General features: G+C 43.9%; 1 protein-coding gene across 1 annotated transcript in view; it reads right to left on the bottom strand.

The window, feature by feature from the left end:
- Positions 1–7,594: 7,594 nt before the first annotated feature.
- LOC138966678 (poly [ADP-ribose] polymerase tankyrase-like) overlaps positions 7,595–18,057 on the bottom strand; it is a 63,717-nt gene continuing 53,254 nt past the window's right edge. Inside the window, exons 48-53 of the mRNA XM_070338981.1 lie at positions 17,673–17,850; positions 17,022–17,129; positions 16,502–16,695; positions 15,894–15,980; positions 13,498–13,627; positions 7,595–11,531 (exon numbers count right to left, since the gene is read on the bottom strand). Of these exons, the coding sequence (XP_070195082.1) occupies positions 11,377–11,531; positions 13,498–13,627; positions 15,894–15,980; positions 16,502–16,695; positions 17,022–17,129; positions 17,673–17,850 (852 nt within the window). The 3' untranslated portion in view covers positions 7,595–11,376. The remainder of the gene's footprint in view (positions 11,532–13,497; positions 13,628–15,893; positions 15,981–16,501; positions 16,696–17,021; positions 17,130–17,672; positions 17,851–18,057) is intronic.

Here is an 18,057-nt window from a genome sequence, read left to right as displayed (position 1 = left end):
CTTAACATGACAAAGTCACGCGTGACTTCCTGACCTTGCCGCCATCTTTGAATCATTCACTCTCCAGCGATCTGTGTCTACAGACGTGTTTTGATTTTGCTCCGGCTTTCAGCCGGTTTGTCTGACTTCTGCCTTTGTCAGACTCTGCCTTGGTACTTGCACACGGTCCCTCTGCTCCTACTGTGTGTTTGGGTGAGCGTTTTTGTTGTTTGTTATCGTTTTGTGACTTAGGTTTTGTCGAGTACTTAGCATTGTTTACACTTTTTTCTGTTCGTCATGTCGGATAAGGAAAAGAAGAATAACGCTAAGTCGGCGGCCGAGCCTTCTCCCACGAGGAAGTCTTCTCGTAAATCTAAGCACTCGTCAAGTCAAGCTTCGATTAGAGTCACTGACCCTTTGTCTAAATCCTCGTTTGATGTTGATATAGACTTGCCAGATTCTCCGGCTATGCCTAGTTTGCCTTTGTCTGCTTCACCGGCCTTGTCCGGTTCAGGTCCGGTCAGCCAGAAGCAGGATGTTTCTGCTATTTTGCACTCCTTGAGTGCTCAGATTTCCTCTCTTTCAGCGGAGTTATCTTCTACCAAGGCTGAGATGTTGTCTTTGCCTCCCGGTGTGGGGGGTGTGCGTTCCCTGGCCAGGGTGCGTGTACCGCCCTCCTCCACTGTTACGTCTGCCGACGTACACGCCTCTTTTGATGGTAGCCGTGGTGTTTCCCTGCTGCGTTCAGCGGCTTCTTGGACTGACGACGATCAAGGTATTTATTCTTCGCCAGTAACCGGGTTCTCCGGCCAAAACGAAGTGCGTGGTTTGGAGAGAGTAGCCACACCGGTTCGTGTGCGCGAAAGCTTAGGCCCTCGGTCTACGTCGTTCCGATCGAGTGAACATCTAGATCGGGGGATAAGCCCAGACACGCGTTCGGTCTCTGACCGAACAGGGGAAGTGCGTCCTCCGACACTCCCTAGAGGAGCGGTTGGTGCGGCAGCACAGCTTTCACAGCTTTCCCCGCTTCCGCCTTACAGGCAGGAAGCAGTCCATAGAGACGTACCGCTTGGGTATAAAATCCCTCGTGTGGCGTCTCTTCCGGGCGACGCTTTGTCGGACTATGGTAGTCACGGCGGAAGTGTCGTGCCTGGCTTCACGGAAGTGAGGGACTACCAGTCGGATTTTGGCACTTCCGTCCAGGGTGACGAAGAGGTCAGCTTCCGCATACCGAATAAGCTTCCGCAAGCTCTGGCTTTGGCGGCGGAAGTGGCTTCTCGGTATTTTGAGGAGGGTGTGACGGCGCCTTCCGGTTCAGTTGGTCAACCCTCTTCTGCTTTAGGGGATTTCCGTTCAACCAAGGACGAGAAACAGCAGTTCCGGTTTCGGGAATCCCCGTTAGTAGCGTTTGAGCTTTCAAGGCTTCTGGCCACTGGTCAGTCTGGTGGTGCTTCCCAAGCTGTCCCTCTGTTAACAGCTCATGCTCAAGCTCCTGAGTCTGTACAGGCTTATCTGGCTACTTCGAGTGCGACCTCAGCTTTGCCTCACGGCGCTTCTAAGAGGGTGTTACTGTCTTTTAACCCGGTCAATCTCATTGACTCGTATGCCTTGCCGCGTTCAACGCTTCCGGTCACGCCGGAGCTCGCAGCACTTAGGCAAGATGGTTACAGCAGAGATAGAGCAGTCCCTTACACGGAAGCCTCTCTTTTGTCTCTGGAGGAGACTGGCAGGCGTCTGCTCGAATTGTCTTCTCTGTCTGAGACTCTGCAAAGATCTCTGTCAAGGTCTATCGCGTCGTCTTTAGATCCCTTCATGTTTCGGGACGATGCTGTGGAGTTGGATGTCACTGTTCTGCTAGCCTCTCTGGCTAAGGTGTCGGCTGAACAGATGAATCTGTCGGCTCGCCTTTACGCTCACTCTATCCATGCTCGGAGGTCAGCTTTCCTCTCGGGATCTCGGATTCAGGACAAGGTGACCATTGAGGCTCTTAAGACCTCTCCTTTTGTTGAGGGTGCGTTGCTTGGTCAGCCATCCTTGGATGCGCTTCGCAAGGAGACGCAGGATGCGAGAGATATGGCAATAGCTCAGATTGCGCACCATGGTTTCGCACACCAGAACAAGAACCAGTCCTCTTCTAAGCCCCATGCTTCGGGTTCGTTCAGGGGCAAGGCTCAGCGCCGAGGTTCTTCTTCTCGGGGTAGGGGCGGAGGTGCCCCTTACCCGAAGAGTGCTCCATCGTTTGGCAAATCGCGGGGGTCGGGGCGCAAGCCCCCCCCCCCCAATGATGCCCCCCCGATCCACCTGCTCACCTGGCCCCCACCCCTTTGGTGGCGGGCGGCCCCACCAGGGCCCTACTGGCTTGGTTACTGCTAGTAAACAGCCAGTGGATAGTGAGCATCGTGCGTTCGGGGTTCCGGCTCCTCTGGTTAGACGGCAAGGCCCCGTTGACCAGAGTTCCTCCCTCTTTTCGTTTTCCCAAGAGGAGGGAGGCTCAGGAGGCCATTCAGGGAGAAGTTTACTCGTTGCTAGAGAAGCAAGCGATAGAGGAGGTGTTGGACCGCAATTCACCGGGATTCTACGGCAGAATTTTTGTGGTGCCAAAAGCCTCGGGCGCCTGGCGCCCAGTCTTAGATCTGTCTCCTTTGAACAAATACCTCAGAGTGGTGAAGTTCCGCATGGAGACTCCGGCGTCGGTTCGGGACGCACTCAGGCCAGGGGACTGGGTGACGTCAATAGATTTAACCGACGCCTACTTCCACGTTCTCATTCATCCTGCGCACAGGAAGTGGCTGAGATTTCTTTGGGGCAAGAAGATTTATCAGTTTCGGGCTCTGCCGTTCGGCTTATCCCTTGCACCATGGATATTCACGATGGTTGTCCGCCAGCTTGCCGCTCTGGTCAGGCAGAAGGGGGTGCGTTTTCGGGCGTATCTCGACGACTGGCTTGTTCTCAGTCAGAGCTCGGAGTTGTGCGCGACACATACTCAGTGGGTGCTCGCACAAGCGCTGGAGCTGGGTTTTTCAATCAACCAGCTGAAGTCAGAACTCACGCCTTCTCAGGAGTTCACGTACTTGGGCATGACGTTCAACACCGTCGATTGGCTGGTACGCCCTTCACAGAGAAGGGTGGACAAGTTGCAAAGTTTGGTTCGAACTCTGTCCTTGAAAGACAGAGCGTCTGTACGTGTTCTGACCTCTCTTTTTGGCCAAATGGAGTCGATGGCCACTCTTGTGCCCTTAGGCAGAGTCCACAAGCGGCCATTTCAGGCCGCCCTGAGTTCGCTGTGGAAGCCTTCTCTTCAGGGCTGGGAGACGGTGGTCTCTCTCGAAAGCTGGTTTCGGCACACAACGAGGCAGTGGCTACTTCCCTGGATTTCACAGGGGGTGCCAATCTCGATGTCCCCTCCAGACGAGTTTCTGTTCACAGATGCGTCTATGGAGGGTTGGGGTGCCCATCTTTCTGTTCACACTGCGTCAGGCCTGTGGAGCGAGACGCAGAGTCGTTGGCACATCAATGCCCTAGAGCTAGAGGCTGTTTTCCTGGGACTCCAGTCATTTCTGTCCCTGGTCAGGAACAAACATATTCGGGTTCGCACAGACAACACGACCGTGGCGGCCTATATCAACAGACAGGGAGGCACTTTGTCTCTCACTCTCTCTGTCAGGGCATGTCAGATTCTGGCCTGGTGCAGCCAGCACCTGATTCTGTTGTCGGCGAAGTTCATTCCAGGCAAACTCAACGTCCTTGCGGACTGCCTCAGTCGTCCGTCGCGGACTTTGCACACGGAGTGGACTCTGACTCATCAGATCCTACAGCGTCTGTGGTTGCATTTCGGCAAGCCCACAGTCGATCTTTTTGCGACAAGATTCTCCCGCAGGCTCCAGGTCTTTGTCTCCCCCTTTCCAGATCCGGAAGCGTGGGAAACGAACGCCCTCGAAGTAGACTGGTCGCGCCTGATAGCTTATGCTTTCCCCCCGTTTCATCTCTTGGGGAAGGTTCTCAGGAAGGCGGAGCTGGAACAGCCTTGCTTGGTGTTGGTGGCCCCTTGGTGGCCCAGCCAACATTGGTTCCCCGACCTCCTTCGTCTCGCAGACGGTCCTCCCTTCTTTCTGGGCGTGAAAAAGGGAGATCTCGTGCAACCAAGGTCGGGGGTTCCTCACGAGAACCCCCAGTTCCTACGGCTTCACGCCTGGAAGCTGTCCAGGTATCGCTGCGCCGTTCTGGCGCCTCAGAGGCTACTTTAGGGTTTGTCCAAAAGGCCCACAGGGAATCGACCAGCACCGTTTATGCTTCTCACTGGTTAAATTGGACAAAGTGGTGTTCGGAGAATGGAGTTTCCGCTACTTCTCCTCGCTCTATGCATGTAGCAAATCATCTCTCGTGTTTGGCTGCTCAGGGCTTGGCTCCTTCTTCTTTGAGAGTCAGGCGCTCAGCCATTTCTTCTACTCTGAAGCAATTAGGGCATAGCATTAACCTGGGAGGTGTCATTGCTAGTGTTCTTAAGGGGGCAGCGATTGGTTTTGCGAAGGCTAAGTCTCCTCTTCCCGCGTGGGACTTATTTTTGGTATTGAAGTTTCTAGCCTCTCCGGACTTTGAACCTTTAGCTTCAGCGAGCTTAGCTAACCTGACTCGTAAAGCATTGTTCCTCGTTTTGTTAGCCTCTGCCCGTAGAGGCAGTGAGGTGCACGCTCTCTCAGGCCTGGCTAAGGATATTTCTTTTGAGAGCGATGGCTCTGTCGTTTTAAGATTTAGGCCAGAGTTCCTTGCCAAAAATCAAAAACCTGGTCGGTCTTCTCCTGTTATTCGCATCCCTCCTTTAAGTAGGATTCTCGCGTCTGGTGACCCTGATTTGGTAAATTGTCCCGTTCGTACTCTCACCAGCTACTTATCCCGTACCACTCCTATTAGGTCTAGGGACCAAAAACTGCTATTCATCTCAATTAACGCAGAACGGAGCAAGGACGTGTCGCGGGTCACTTTGGCAAGATGGGTCTCTACGCTTATTAAACAAGCGTATGCGTGGTGGCACAGTCAAGTTGGCATTGGGTATTCTGTCCTACCTATGACGTCGTCAAGGACGCACGAAGCCAGGGCCTGGGCTACTTCTCTGGCAGTCCTCCGCTCAGGCAGGCTAGCAGAGGTCCTAGACGCTGCCTACTGGAAGTCGCAGGATGTTTTCATCAACTTCTACCTGCGAGATGTGGCCGGCACGCGTCATGATGGCAGTAGCTCCCTACCAGCCATTGTCGCGGCTGGACAAGTCTTACCTTCTGTCTGAGGTAAGTGGAATTTTGTTTCCCCACCTCCTTCATTAGCATTCTGCTTGATGTGAGTTGGGATAAGAATGTAATTTAATTGAAAATTTTCATCTAAATTTTAATTTGATTATATACTTACCCAACTCACATAGTTGATACCCGCCCGCCTGCCCCGCTTTTGGGGTTTTTATGGGGTTTTTTTCCTAAAAAAGAGGGAAATTTTTCTATGTTCGCTTTCGATTGAATGATTCAAAGATGGCGGCAAGGTCAGGAAGTCACGCGTGACTTTGTCATGTTAAGGGGTCAAGGTAGCTCTTTTTTAGGGTGACCTCCCCTTGTTACCAAGGCGATGCTATTCAGCGTCCTAGCACTAAACTGGAGTAAATTGCTTGATGTGAGTTGGGTAAGTATATAATCAAATTAAAATTTAGATGAAAATTTTCAATTTTCATACTATTGCCACTCACAGCGTACAGGAACACTTTTGTGTACACACCAGTACAGAGCATATGTCACTACACCTATTATAAAATATGCACAATATTTCAGTTCTTGTTGATATTCATGTAATAGTGTTGTACTTGACGGATGTAATAGCTGAATGCTGAATTTTTGTTGTTATGTGAACTATGAGATAATATTGATGTTGTTCCTCTCTGGTGGTCCCTCCAGCATTCATATAGTTGTAGCATTAATAATATTGGTACACTTGGCATAGTAGTTGTGACACATCTTGTGCGGAGGTGCATAGATCTGTAGTTGTCAGTGTTTGTATGTGTATGTACATATACTTACCACAAGTTAATGTCTGTTGTTGTTTTTCTCCAGAACATGATTTCTCGATCTCTCGATCTCTCCCTCTCTCTCTCTCTCTCTCTCTCTCCCTCTTCCATTTGACGCTCATACCGCACTTTTGATGCTAACATTATTTTCTCTCTGCATCATTCCTTTCATCTTCCACTCTTGCAAAATTGAGATCAAAGAAACACCTAACTGAGGTAAGTCCATTTTCTGTTCATTATGTGTTTGTCAGTCCACTTCACGGATGGCCAGGTTGATGTGTCATAGTATGTCATTAAATGTTTTGTTTTGTCATGATTAAATGTTTGAATTAGTAACCTTTCTTGTTTTTGTTTGTTTGTTTCATGAAATTAGAAGTCTTTGCTGCTGGGATCTGTAATGGCAGTATCACGTCAAGTGTGACAATCATTTTGCTCCCCAGCATGTCGTAAGAGGCGACTAACGGATTCTGTTTCTCTTTTTACCCTTGTTAAGTGTTTCTTGTATAGAATATAGTCAATTTTTGTAAAGATTTTAGTCAAGCGGTATGTAAGAAATGTTAAGTCCTTTGTACTGGAAACTTGCATTCTCCCAGTAAGGTAATACATTGTACTACGTTGCAAGCCCCTGGAGCAAATTTTTGATTAGTGCTTTTGTGAACAAGAAACAATTGACAAGTGGCTCTATCCCATCTTCCCCGTTTCCCCGTCGCGATATAACCTTCGTGGTTGAAAACGACGTTAAACACCAAATAGAGAAAGAAATTTGGCTTACAGAGTGAACAGTCAGTTACGGAATTTTTCCTAATTATAGCAAGTTCAACTAACATTTCAGGCAACCTGTTTTTTTTTTTAAATCTGGCAATAATGAGTGTTGTTTCAACAAGCAGAATTTTATTGTCCATTAAAAAATTTTCAGATGGTTGCTGGATTTTTTTCTCAGAAACTGTACTAAAGAAATCAAGAATTACAGGCTTGACTTTAAGTTTCAGTATTACATAAATCTTTTGTAAGGAGTCACAGAAATGCGTCAAAAAGGGTCTGTATGTGTCTGTGTATGAATTTTAAAATACATTTGCTGAATGGGAGTGAAGGCCTTGGATATTAATTCGTAATTTTAGGACTGTTCTTTCTTTATTTGGTGTTTAACGTCGTTTTCAACCATTCAAGGTTATATCGCGACGGGGAAAGGGGGGAGATGGGATAGGGGAAAGGGGGGAAATGGGATAGAGCCACTTGTTAATTGTTTCTTGTTCACAAAAGCACTAATAAAAAAATTGCTCCAGGGGCTTGCAACGTAGTACAATATATGACCTTACTGGGAGAATGCAAGTTTCCAGTACAAAGGACTTAACATTTCTTACATACTGCTTGACTAAAATCTTTACAAACATTGACTATATTCTATACAAGAAACACTTAACAAGGGTAAAAGGAGAAACAGAACCGTTAGTCGCCTCTTACGACATGCTGGGTAGCATCGGGTAAATTCTTTCTCGTCCCAACCAATATGGGACTCTATTTTAGGACTGGACTGGGAAAGTATGTTCACACTTTCAACAAACAAAAAGTAATGTATATTTTGGTGAGTTATAATATATTTCTTTCACTGCCAAATATCTACGAAAAGGTCTCGATCTCAATAGCACATGTCCTAAGATAATTAATTTGCCAATAAATATAGAGAGAAACACTATAGACTTGATGTTTTATCTGTCCATATTTGATTAACTCCTCTGGATTGCACAGCATTTTTGTTTTCAACGAACATGTGAATGCTACTTTCTGGCATTCTGCAATCCAAAGCACTTCATTTTCAATTCATTTTTAATCATGTCTCATTCTGAAGATTTCATGTTGACAATGAGAAAGAGAGAATGAGTGTGTGTGTGTGTGCGACTTCTCATTCTTGACAAAGCTTTCTTCCCTGAAGAACATACTGTGTAAAAATGTTTGCCATCTCTTTCTGTACTTTCAGCTGTCTCCATTACATTTTATTCAAAAACTCAAATATGAAAGGTAAAAGATTAACCATAAAATGCACCCAACACCACACAAACTGAGCACCAGTATTCATACATTAGTGAGCTGGCACAAAAAGTATATGATATGAAATGAAGAAAAGTGCCACCACCACTTTAAGTGTGAACATGTAAAAAAGGCACAAAAGATGACAGTTACTCTGCTGCCATTGTTGTGATCGATAGCCAAGATATTTTTAAGCTTAAAATCAATGTTAATCACACTTTTGCTTGAAACGGCACTGTTTTCAAGCACAAATCTTTAAAACCAACACTATACTGGCTGAGATCGAGTTGTAGATTTGTGATAGGCCAAGGTCAACACAGTAACAATTAATATAATCGTAGCGGAAACAACATTTTAGACAATATAGTACATGTTTACCCTCATAATAAACAGATTAATCACATCTTAGCATGCAAAACTAAGGTAAAACACAAATGTAAATGTGCAGACTACACTCACACACACACACAAACAATTCACAGTGAAAAAGTCACTTCTCAATGTTCACTTGCTAAATGGCCTCAATGTAATCCAAAAGTTCATCATGTATGATATTCATTATAGGTTATGAATGAAGTGGCCAAGTTTCAATGCTTCAGGTACAAAATAATTGACCCATGCAAACACAATCTGTGACCTTGAAATTTGACATGGGTCAATCCCATTTGCATCATATCTGGAGGTCATCCAACCCTGAATGTTCGCTGATTGTCAAAGCAGTAGCTCAAAAAACATCTGGGAAAACTTCAACATTATTGTTCTCACAGGGTGGGTGCCCAATTAACATAACCATTAACATATCACAAAATGATTTTTGTTGTAAACTTGGTCCAATCTCCAGTTGAAATTGCATCACCAATAACAACAGTATCACAATAAATTTATATTGCATTTTTAATCACATTGGTTAACCGGGTTTGTAAAGCAATAAAAACATATCTTTACACAATATAAAGGTTAAAAAAGAAAAAAAAGATTATAAATAAAACATATCGAGCGTTTTAAGTCTTTGGCATAACAATAAACTGGTACATGTATATGTATATCCAAAAATCAAAGGAACCAGCAACAAAAATGAAATATAAATGAATCACTGCTATGTTAATAGCTCTCCAAATATAACAAAAAGCAACATCAGAAAGTTGAAGAATGAACATTTTTGAAAACACCATCTTTCTTTATTTGGTGTTTAACGTCGTTTTCAACCACGAAGGTTATATCGCGACGGGGAAAGGGGGTAGATGGGATAGAGCCACTTGTCAATTGTTTCTTGTTCACAAAAGCACTAATCAAAAATTTGCTCCAGGGGCTTGCAACGTAGTACAATGTATTACCTTACTGGGAGAATGCAAGTTTCCAGTACAAAGGACTTGACATTTCTTACATACTGCTTGACTAAAATCTTTACAAAAATTGACTATATTCTATACAAGAAACACTTAACAAGGGTAAAAAGAGAAACAGAATCTGTTAGTCGCCTCTTACGACATGCTGGGGAGCATCGGGTAAATTCTTCCCCCTAACCCGCGGGGGGTTGAAAACACCATGTTAACTTTAATACGCACATGACTTATTATTTCAACATTTCATTGAATACACTGCATGACTGATAGAGCGCATAAGAATCTGCACAACTGCTATCCTTTACCCGATAACAAAACAAAAAACAAACAAAAAACAAACAAAAAAATTGGTCGCATGCTATAATAAAAAAGAACTCGTGCAAACACAGAAGATACAATTAATGCAAAAGTTACTCTGATTCGTATGCATTCCACAGGCAAAATACCTCTTAGAAACATCTTCTTACACACATCACTGGGTATATATAGCGGAAGAAAACTGAATGGTAAATGTTAAAACAACACATTTTTGTTTGCTGATCTATTTACAGTATTTTCTCGTTGATCTTCTTGATGGGCAGGACTGGAAACCCCCCCCCACCCCTTTTAAGACCCTCCCTTTTATGATTACCTCCCTTTTAAGACCCTGTTTTCTCAGATTGTTTTGTTTAAAACCTCTGCAAATTTACCATCCATTTAGACTCCCTTTTTAAGACCCGATTTTTGGAGGTCTTAAAAGGGGGGTTCCACTGTATAAACATTTTGATTATGCTCACGACCTGGGATCACTGGTTTTCCAGCACTCATGAATGGCACATAGCAGCCAATATTTCATCAAAAAAGCCCAAGCAAACAAGCATTCCATGTGATCATATTTCGAGGGCAGCCAGTGCCATCACTCATTTATAATAATAATAATGACAGCTTATACAGCGCAAACCACAGTAATCTATGCTCTCCGCGCTTTACATATTAACTATGAAAAAAACCATTCTATTCAACCAAACATCAAATACATATACATTCCAGCAACACAACGTAAGAATTAAAAGTTGTTTGCAGTTGTGATGCAATAATTATATGCAAGCTTTGCGGCCTCTTGTACACTGTGAACACACTCATTGATGAATAGATGGGATCTAGGAATGCACGCCAAGCTACCTAACACACTGTGTCTTTTTCCAGTATGCAGCAAGGTACAATGATAACAGATACAGAGCTCAGAACTGTCATCCTTACACAATTAAGGTCTTTCAGTCTTTTGAAAACATAAAAATACACCAAGAAAATAAGCTCGACTTTGTTCATTGTGACAACACATACAGAAATATCATGCTCCTACAAAGGATCATTATTACAACACTTTATTTGACTGCTTAGAATACACAGTCAAAAATGCACTGTACAAAAACAGCGGCTTCAGATGCGTATCAAAATGTGAAGCAAATTAACTATAATAGTGTTATGACTGAACTTACATCAAACAACCTTCAAAAGTCACGTGTCAAAATAGTCAAATTCAAGCATTATTATTACACATTATTTCATGATTTTTAAGATCAGTCACCAATGCAGGTACAGGGGGTACTGTGCGTGTTTGTTATCATATTGTAACCAAGAATCACAGCCAAATGAAGCAGACCCCTGATGACTGACATCAAATGACCAAAAGAAGTGCAAGTGAATGCTATTAACATAAACATTTCTTTCAGAAAAGCTTGAGAGACCATACTGCAAAAGAAAGCGCAAATGAATGCTATAAACATAAAACACAAACATATCTTGCAGAAAAGCTGAACAGATCATCCAAGGACTTCTTCACCCGACTGTCATGTGAGTTAACAGGTTGAGGCTGGGCTTGTGGCGATCTACGATACAAATACATATGTATGGATCACAGTCCAAAGAGTTCTCCACAAAACTAGCAACACCACAAACAGTTTTGTGTGGCCAAGTGAGTGCGCTCCCACTTTCCTGTGACGTATGATGTTAGTATTTCCTGTACTGAACCAAGTATCGAATGCAAACTTGACTCTCTTGACTGACGATGTATTCAGTGGAATCTGTTCTCTTGTAAATGTAGTCCCCATTCTCTGCCAGGACATAGGTCTCTACAATGATGTCTCCCAACGGTATTATCTCACCTGCACACACAAACAGATACAGAAAACAAGTTGTTACCGTTTGGTTTAAACAATTTCATTCAGAGAATTACACATAACAATGCCGCATACTATCAATGAAATAAATGGAGCACAACAAGCTAAGCTCATAAACATGCTCTTAAAAAGCAATATAATATCTGATTTGGCTGACGAATACAACGTATGTCAAAAGAATAAGGGGATTTGTAGAAGGGGAAAAGAAGTTGAAAAAATTAGCAACTGAAATACAAATATAAAAACAACAGCAACAATAGCAGCGCGCACAAATAAACACACACAAAGCACACACACGCCGTCCACATATATTACATAGAACTTCAATCTGAATCGGAACAGTGTAAAATAAACATACCTCATAGAGTCAATACAAAACAAGTTCAATTCACAATTACCCAAACGGTTTACTGGATGCAATGAACACTTTGAAGGGACAATAGATAAACAACTACATGTTTCACCCTCAGTGCAGAAATTACAACTCCATCAAAAAGTATAAGGCAACATGTATGGACAGTCCGAAAATCAGAATGTGTGTGTGTGTGTGTGTGTGTGTGTCTGTGTCTGTGTCTGTGTGTGTATTTCCGTGTGTGTGTGTCTTGTGTGTGTGCAGAGACAACATGCAGAGTTATTTCTATGAAGAGTTTGTTGGTACAGTGGAACCCCTCTCTAGCGACCTTGAAAATGTTGACAAAAATCGATCCTTATGGAGGGGGGTCCTTACAGAGGGCGGGGTCAGGGGGCCACAAAGAAAGTCAGATTTTCTTAAAAAAAAGAAAACAGAGAAGTTTGAGTTGCTGACGACCGTTTCCTCAAGCAAACTGCTTCGATTTCATGTTGCTTCGATTTCATGTTTGACATTGTCCATGGTGTCCACCAGTTCTGGTGCATGTACTACCCTGGCCAAGTTTCCTCTCAAGACATCAAAGAGACCGCCCCATAGGTTAAACTCCCCATAGGTTAAACTCGGAGTGACCGGGTGCAGAAAGTGTTTCCTCTCTCAGATATGAAAGGGGAACCACCTCTCATAGCTAAAACTGGGTCAATGACCCCTGGGAAGGAGGTCAGTGTCTATAAACAAGGCCACCCAGCTATCACATTGGACCTGTCTTTGATCTCGCCACACACGCAGATCGGAAAATTCTTTTTTCTGGCAGCCAGGAACCAATCCCAAACCTTTTCATTTACGTCAAGAGTATGTTGTCTCGATCGGCATTGTCACCACTTTCCCACCTTTTCAGAATGTTTTCTTTGTCTTGGATAATTCTTTGAATTTGCGATTTTCCAACATCAAGACTTTTTGCAATCGCGATGGCAGTTTCTCCCTTTTTGTGTCTGTTCACAACATTCACTCGATTTTCGAGAGTTAAATATTTTATTTTATTTGTAGACGCCATGTCGATCTCCACTGCTCTCCTGTCCAAAGACTGTCTATTCTGACCGAGTTGAACGGTGTATGTTGGTCACGTGAGTTTGTTTTCTCGATGATTGGTTTGTGATGTTTACTCAGCCCACCCAACCATCACACCTCTCAGCGGTTTAGTGCCTTTGCTTATGCGAGACCGTTATAACTGGTTATAACCGGTTTGTCAGTGATGCGTTACGCTGACTGAGAGTCTTGGCTTTGTCTGACAAAGTCGTTACACAAGCTGTTAGCTCGGTCCTTAGACGTTAGAGCGGGGTGGTCGCTACACTGGTGACAACTATATAAGAAAACACATCGGTTAAAAAAAAAAGGGTCGTTGTGGCGGGGTAGTCGTTAGAGAGGGGGGTCGTTGTGAGGGGTTCCACTGTACTGGATGGGTTTTAACAAGTTTTAACTGGATGGTGACACAAGCTTTGCAATTTCTCAGTACAATGTTAAAGTCAATCAAATGATGACACTCCCTGACAGGGTCTGAAATTGTCATAAAACACCCTTTTGCAGCTTGGCGAATTTTCCTCTGACCTGAGGGAAGATGAACGTCATAAGCTGGATCGGGAAAATTGTAACCCTCAACCACAGTACTGTTGTACATCGCTGTTTGTTTGGGTTGACCATCATTTGCTGTCAGTCTCTGCTCTTTTCCCAGCGCAACCTGTACAGATCAAACAAGGAATAAGAACGACTGTCCGACTGGAAAGCACACAGCATACAACATTCTGTGCCGACTGTTGAAATCATCAAAAAACTCCCTGTTACAGTGGAACCCCCCTTTTAAGACTCCCCAACTTAAGACTTCATCCTTTTTAAATTTTAAGACCTTGATTTTTCAGATTTTCTGTTTATAACATCATTAATTTTACCCCAATTTTAAGACTCCCTCCTTCTTAAAGACTTTTCTAAGATTGTTGGTACAGCAGTCCCTGCAATGTACGGCCCCTGGCGTGAGCGGCCACCCGACATGTATGGACACATTTGCTCGGCACGGAGTGTTTTCCTTTCATATTTGCCCCCCCCCCCCCCCCCCCTTAAACGGCCACCTGCAAAATGTGGACCCTAATTTTCAGTCCCAACAGCAGATCATACCTGCAATGTACGGACAGACCACAACAAAATCGATAACAGAGCAGTCCGGCTCTTGGTACAAAGGTCACAGCCCCAAAGGCGTAATGACAGTCTCTGTTAACATGAGTGCACATGTACCCATCAGGAGGGGGGTAGTTTTGGTCAGGAGTGAAGTACATGCACTTTCTTTCTTTCAACTGCGAAGATACCAACATAAAACTGCACTATTTTTTCTTGTCTTTTGGTCGTAAACAACAGAAGCTTCATTCGCTGAAGGCCCTCAGAGAAAGAGAGTGAAAATTTGGCCTCAGTTCTCAGCAACAGTCGCGTGTTTGTGTGTAACCTCTTGCATTGACAAGATTAACAAAGCCATTCTGTTTTCCCCTCAGCCTTGACCACTGAGTCATTGCTTAATCTGTGAGCCCTTCAGTTTTCTTCATCCCTATCCTATTAATATCAGTGTCAAAAGTTAGACACGGTCAACTGGTTTTGCTCTGAGTGAGTGCAGGTGGCCTCAATTAGCTGACAGTGACACCTCTCTGCCCACAGTCTCACAAAGGGAGCGTGGCTGGGGGGAGGGAGAGAGAGAGAGGGAGGGGGGAGTAGCTGGCTAGACTCATGCATTGGGGTGCTGGTGTCAGCTGGAAGTGAAAGAGCGCTGGAGGTAATAAAGAGTAGTACTCTTCCAAAGTTCAGTTATCACGGCTACGGGTAAGGAAAGCGGTGTTGTGTAGAGGGATGGGATTCTCAAATGAAAAGTGAAAAGTCACTGCCACAAGATCGGCATGTATTAAATAAAGCCAGACAAGAAGAAAATAATTCATTAATTGACATGCAGCTCTATATAATAATAATAATAATAATAAAGTGTATTTATATTGCGCCTATCCCTTACAAAAATATTTGGCTCTAAGCGCATTACAACATGTGTAGGGACTTGGTACAATCAAGTCTGACAAGTACAATAACACAATATACAGTCGGTCTCTTAGGTAAAACTGGGAAAAGCAGCTTCGACATTTGAACACTGCTACTAGAAGGTCCTCTAACTATACTGGTTTTCAATGCTTATTCTCGCAAAGCATCTGCACAAACATGCATGCCTCTGTGCGGTGTTTGTGTGGTTGCTTTCGTAAGATGTCAGTGCATGGCGGGTGCGCTCACTGCCTTGAGGATTTTAATATCTCTTGTTTTAACACCATTCATAAAATTTATTTTTACAAAACGTTTAAAAAAAAGATTAGGAGTCTGATGTTATGGTTTAGAGCCACAAGATGTGGCTAGCATAGACTCAATCAGTTTGTTTGTAAGTCTCTGTGTGAGTGGATGGGGAGGGGGGGGGGCGGGTGTCACCCCTCCCGTGACCGGCCACCTGCAATGTACAGACAGGTTTGCTATGGCCCAAGAGTGTCGTTCATGAGAGGGACTGCTGTAGTCAAAAGTTCAATTGTATATTAAACACCATTTCACACTACAATTTTCTGTCCACACCAGTGTACCAATTAATTTCTCTGCCTCACGGTATTTTATGCAGCATGATCGTGCTCTTTGCATGTGTTTACATTTGCACAACGTTATTGCCCCAAAAATATTGGTTGCTTTTTTAAAAGTTGAACTTCAATGAGGACACAAAAATAGCCTTAGTGGCGCTGTTAAAAAAGAAAAAAGTTATTTGCTTTTGTATAGTTTATTGTAATTAAGCCACTTGATACAGCCCACTTCACTAAACAGGATTGCAATGAAAACAGGCGGGGGACAAGACTGGAACTGTTTGTTGTAATTAAGCCACTTGATACAGCCCACTTCACCAAACAGGATTGCAATGAAAACAGACAGAGAGCAAGACTGGAACTCACCTCACAAAGAAGTATGAAACCACTTGAATCCCTGGTAACATCCGAATAGGCAGCGCTCTTGCTGAAAGCATCAGAGAAGTAGATCCCCTGTTGACAAACAAGGTTTCAGCATTTTAGTTATTTCAGCCACAGTTCTCTCTCCCCTCCTTATCTCTTCAACACATGCACACTCATTCACACGCACACACACACATGCGCGCACACACACACACAAAATCATGCAGTCACATTCCCACAAAAATCAGGTCTTAATGTAAAGGAAGTCTGCATAATAATAGTAATAATGAACACATATAGCGCAAACCACAGAAAATTTTCATGCTATTCGTGCTTTACAATATTAAAATATGAATTACAATACACAATATCAACACATAATAACATCTTCTGTTAACATGATATGGAGACAGTAAATAAAATACAAGAACATAACATCTATGTTAGAGCATACAATGCACAAAATACCAATTGAGCATAAATTACGTCTAAACACGACTTCCATGGAAAACCTGTGAAACACACACACACGCACGCATAAAATTGAGGGGATGAATCTAGAGTGAAGTAACTTCACGCACAGGTTTCTCAGTATGTAACTGACCACACACCTGTCCAAAGCGTTCACCAGTCTGATTGGCATCCAGCGGTGCGGCAACAAGTCCTCGGTGCAGGATGCTGGTGATGTTGCCGACGCGAGTGCCGTGCCACAGCAAGCGACGGTTGCCGATGCCGCATTTCTGGAACCTGGCCTCCTCTCCCTCCCGCTCCACCTTGTACACACCTTCGATGCGAGCTCTTTCACCTGTTCACAGAATCGCCATTATACTAATTACAAAAAATGTTTTAACAAAAAGAGTAAAAAGCTGGTGCTCCCACCACATTGGGTGACACTTAAAGGCAATGCAAAATTACTCTGCTAAAATGGTAATGCTGGCATGGTTGATAATGTAATTATCCAAACAACTGCATTCTATGAATGTTTAAAAAGTTTGGAATAATGCAAATAGAAACAAAAACACATCCTACATTTTCGACTGAAAACGGCTGAGATTCCAGCGACAAACAGTTCAAACTTATTGCGATGTTGAAAGTAAAGATAAGCAGAAGCAGGAGGCAGAGTTCTCCTACCGGTGCTGAAAGCGTATCTCAGGATGTACTGTGTCATAGGGTCGTCCTGTTCCACCAGCTCCAGCTTACACTTCACACAGCTGTAGATGTAGTCCAGGGGGTGAACCACTGAAAACATCCACATTATCATCACGTTTGAACCCACTCAATTGTCTTCTCATGTACAATTTGTGTGTGTGTGTGTGTGTGTGTGTGTGTGTGTGTGTGTGTGTGTGTGTGTGTGTGTGTGTGTGCGCGTGCGTGCATGGGTGCATGCAAGCATGAATGCATGTTTGTGGTTGAACCACTGAGAACACATGCACATAATAATAAGGTTTGGATCCACTCAATTGTTCTCATGCATATTTGTATGTGTGCTCACACGTAAGCGTGTGCATGTGTGCGTACATGTGTGTTTGTGTTTGGCTGACTGACTCAATGGCCGTTCTGATATATCTCATGTGTTTTTTTCAAAGCTTAGACGAACAAGCAAGCACACAAACAAAATCGTCTTAAAACGGAGCATAATCATACAACTATTTTCGCAGTATCTTGATACCATTTTGGCCAAAAAGAATTACTACTACAGGAAGACAAAACCCTGATAAGTTATTCATACAGTCAACATTAGGAAGCTAGACATGAGTTTGATACCACAGAATAAACAAATACCTGTCTTTCTGAGCATGGATCCCAGCATCATTTTGGTGCTGACTTCAAAGTCCAGGAGGTTGTTGATGAGCTTGCGTTCCATCTGATAGTCGCCTTCTCTGTCCAGAGGCGGCAGCTTTTCGTAAGCATACCCCTTCCTTGGGATCAGCTGGTAGTAGTCCGAAGAGAGTTCAGCCACCTGCAGATGAAAAGATGAAAAATGTTGTTTAGAGTAAGGTCACCTTGGTTCAAGTGAGAGGGGGGTGGAGTGGGGGGGTGGGGGGGGGGGGGGGGGGTGGGGACAGGATCAAGACAGGCAGACAGAATCTTATGTGATTACTCAGGAATTAAGTCACTTTTATTCAAGCTTGAGAGAAAGAGATGGACAGAAAAAGACACAGAGATC

The sequence above is a fragment of the Littorina saxatilis genome, linkage group LG5 (genome assembly GCF_037325665.1).
Source record: "Littorina saxatilis isolate snail1 linkage group LG5, US_GU_Lsax_2.0, whole genome shotgun sequence".
NCBI classification, from domain to species: domain Eukaryota; kingdom Metazoa; phylum Mollusca; class Gastropoda; order Littorinimorpha; family Littorinidae; genus Littorina; species Littorina saxatilis.
Note: the sequence above shows the minus strand (reverse complement) of the source record. Positions and strands in the feature narration are given on the sequence as shown.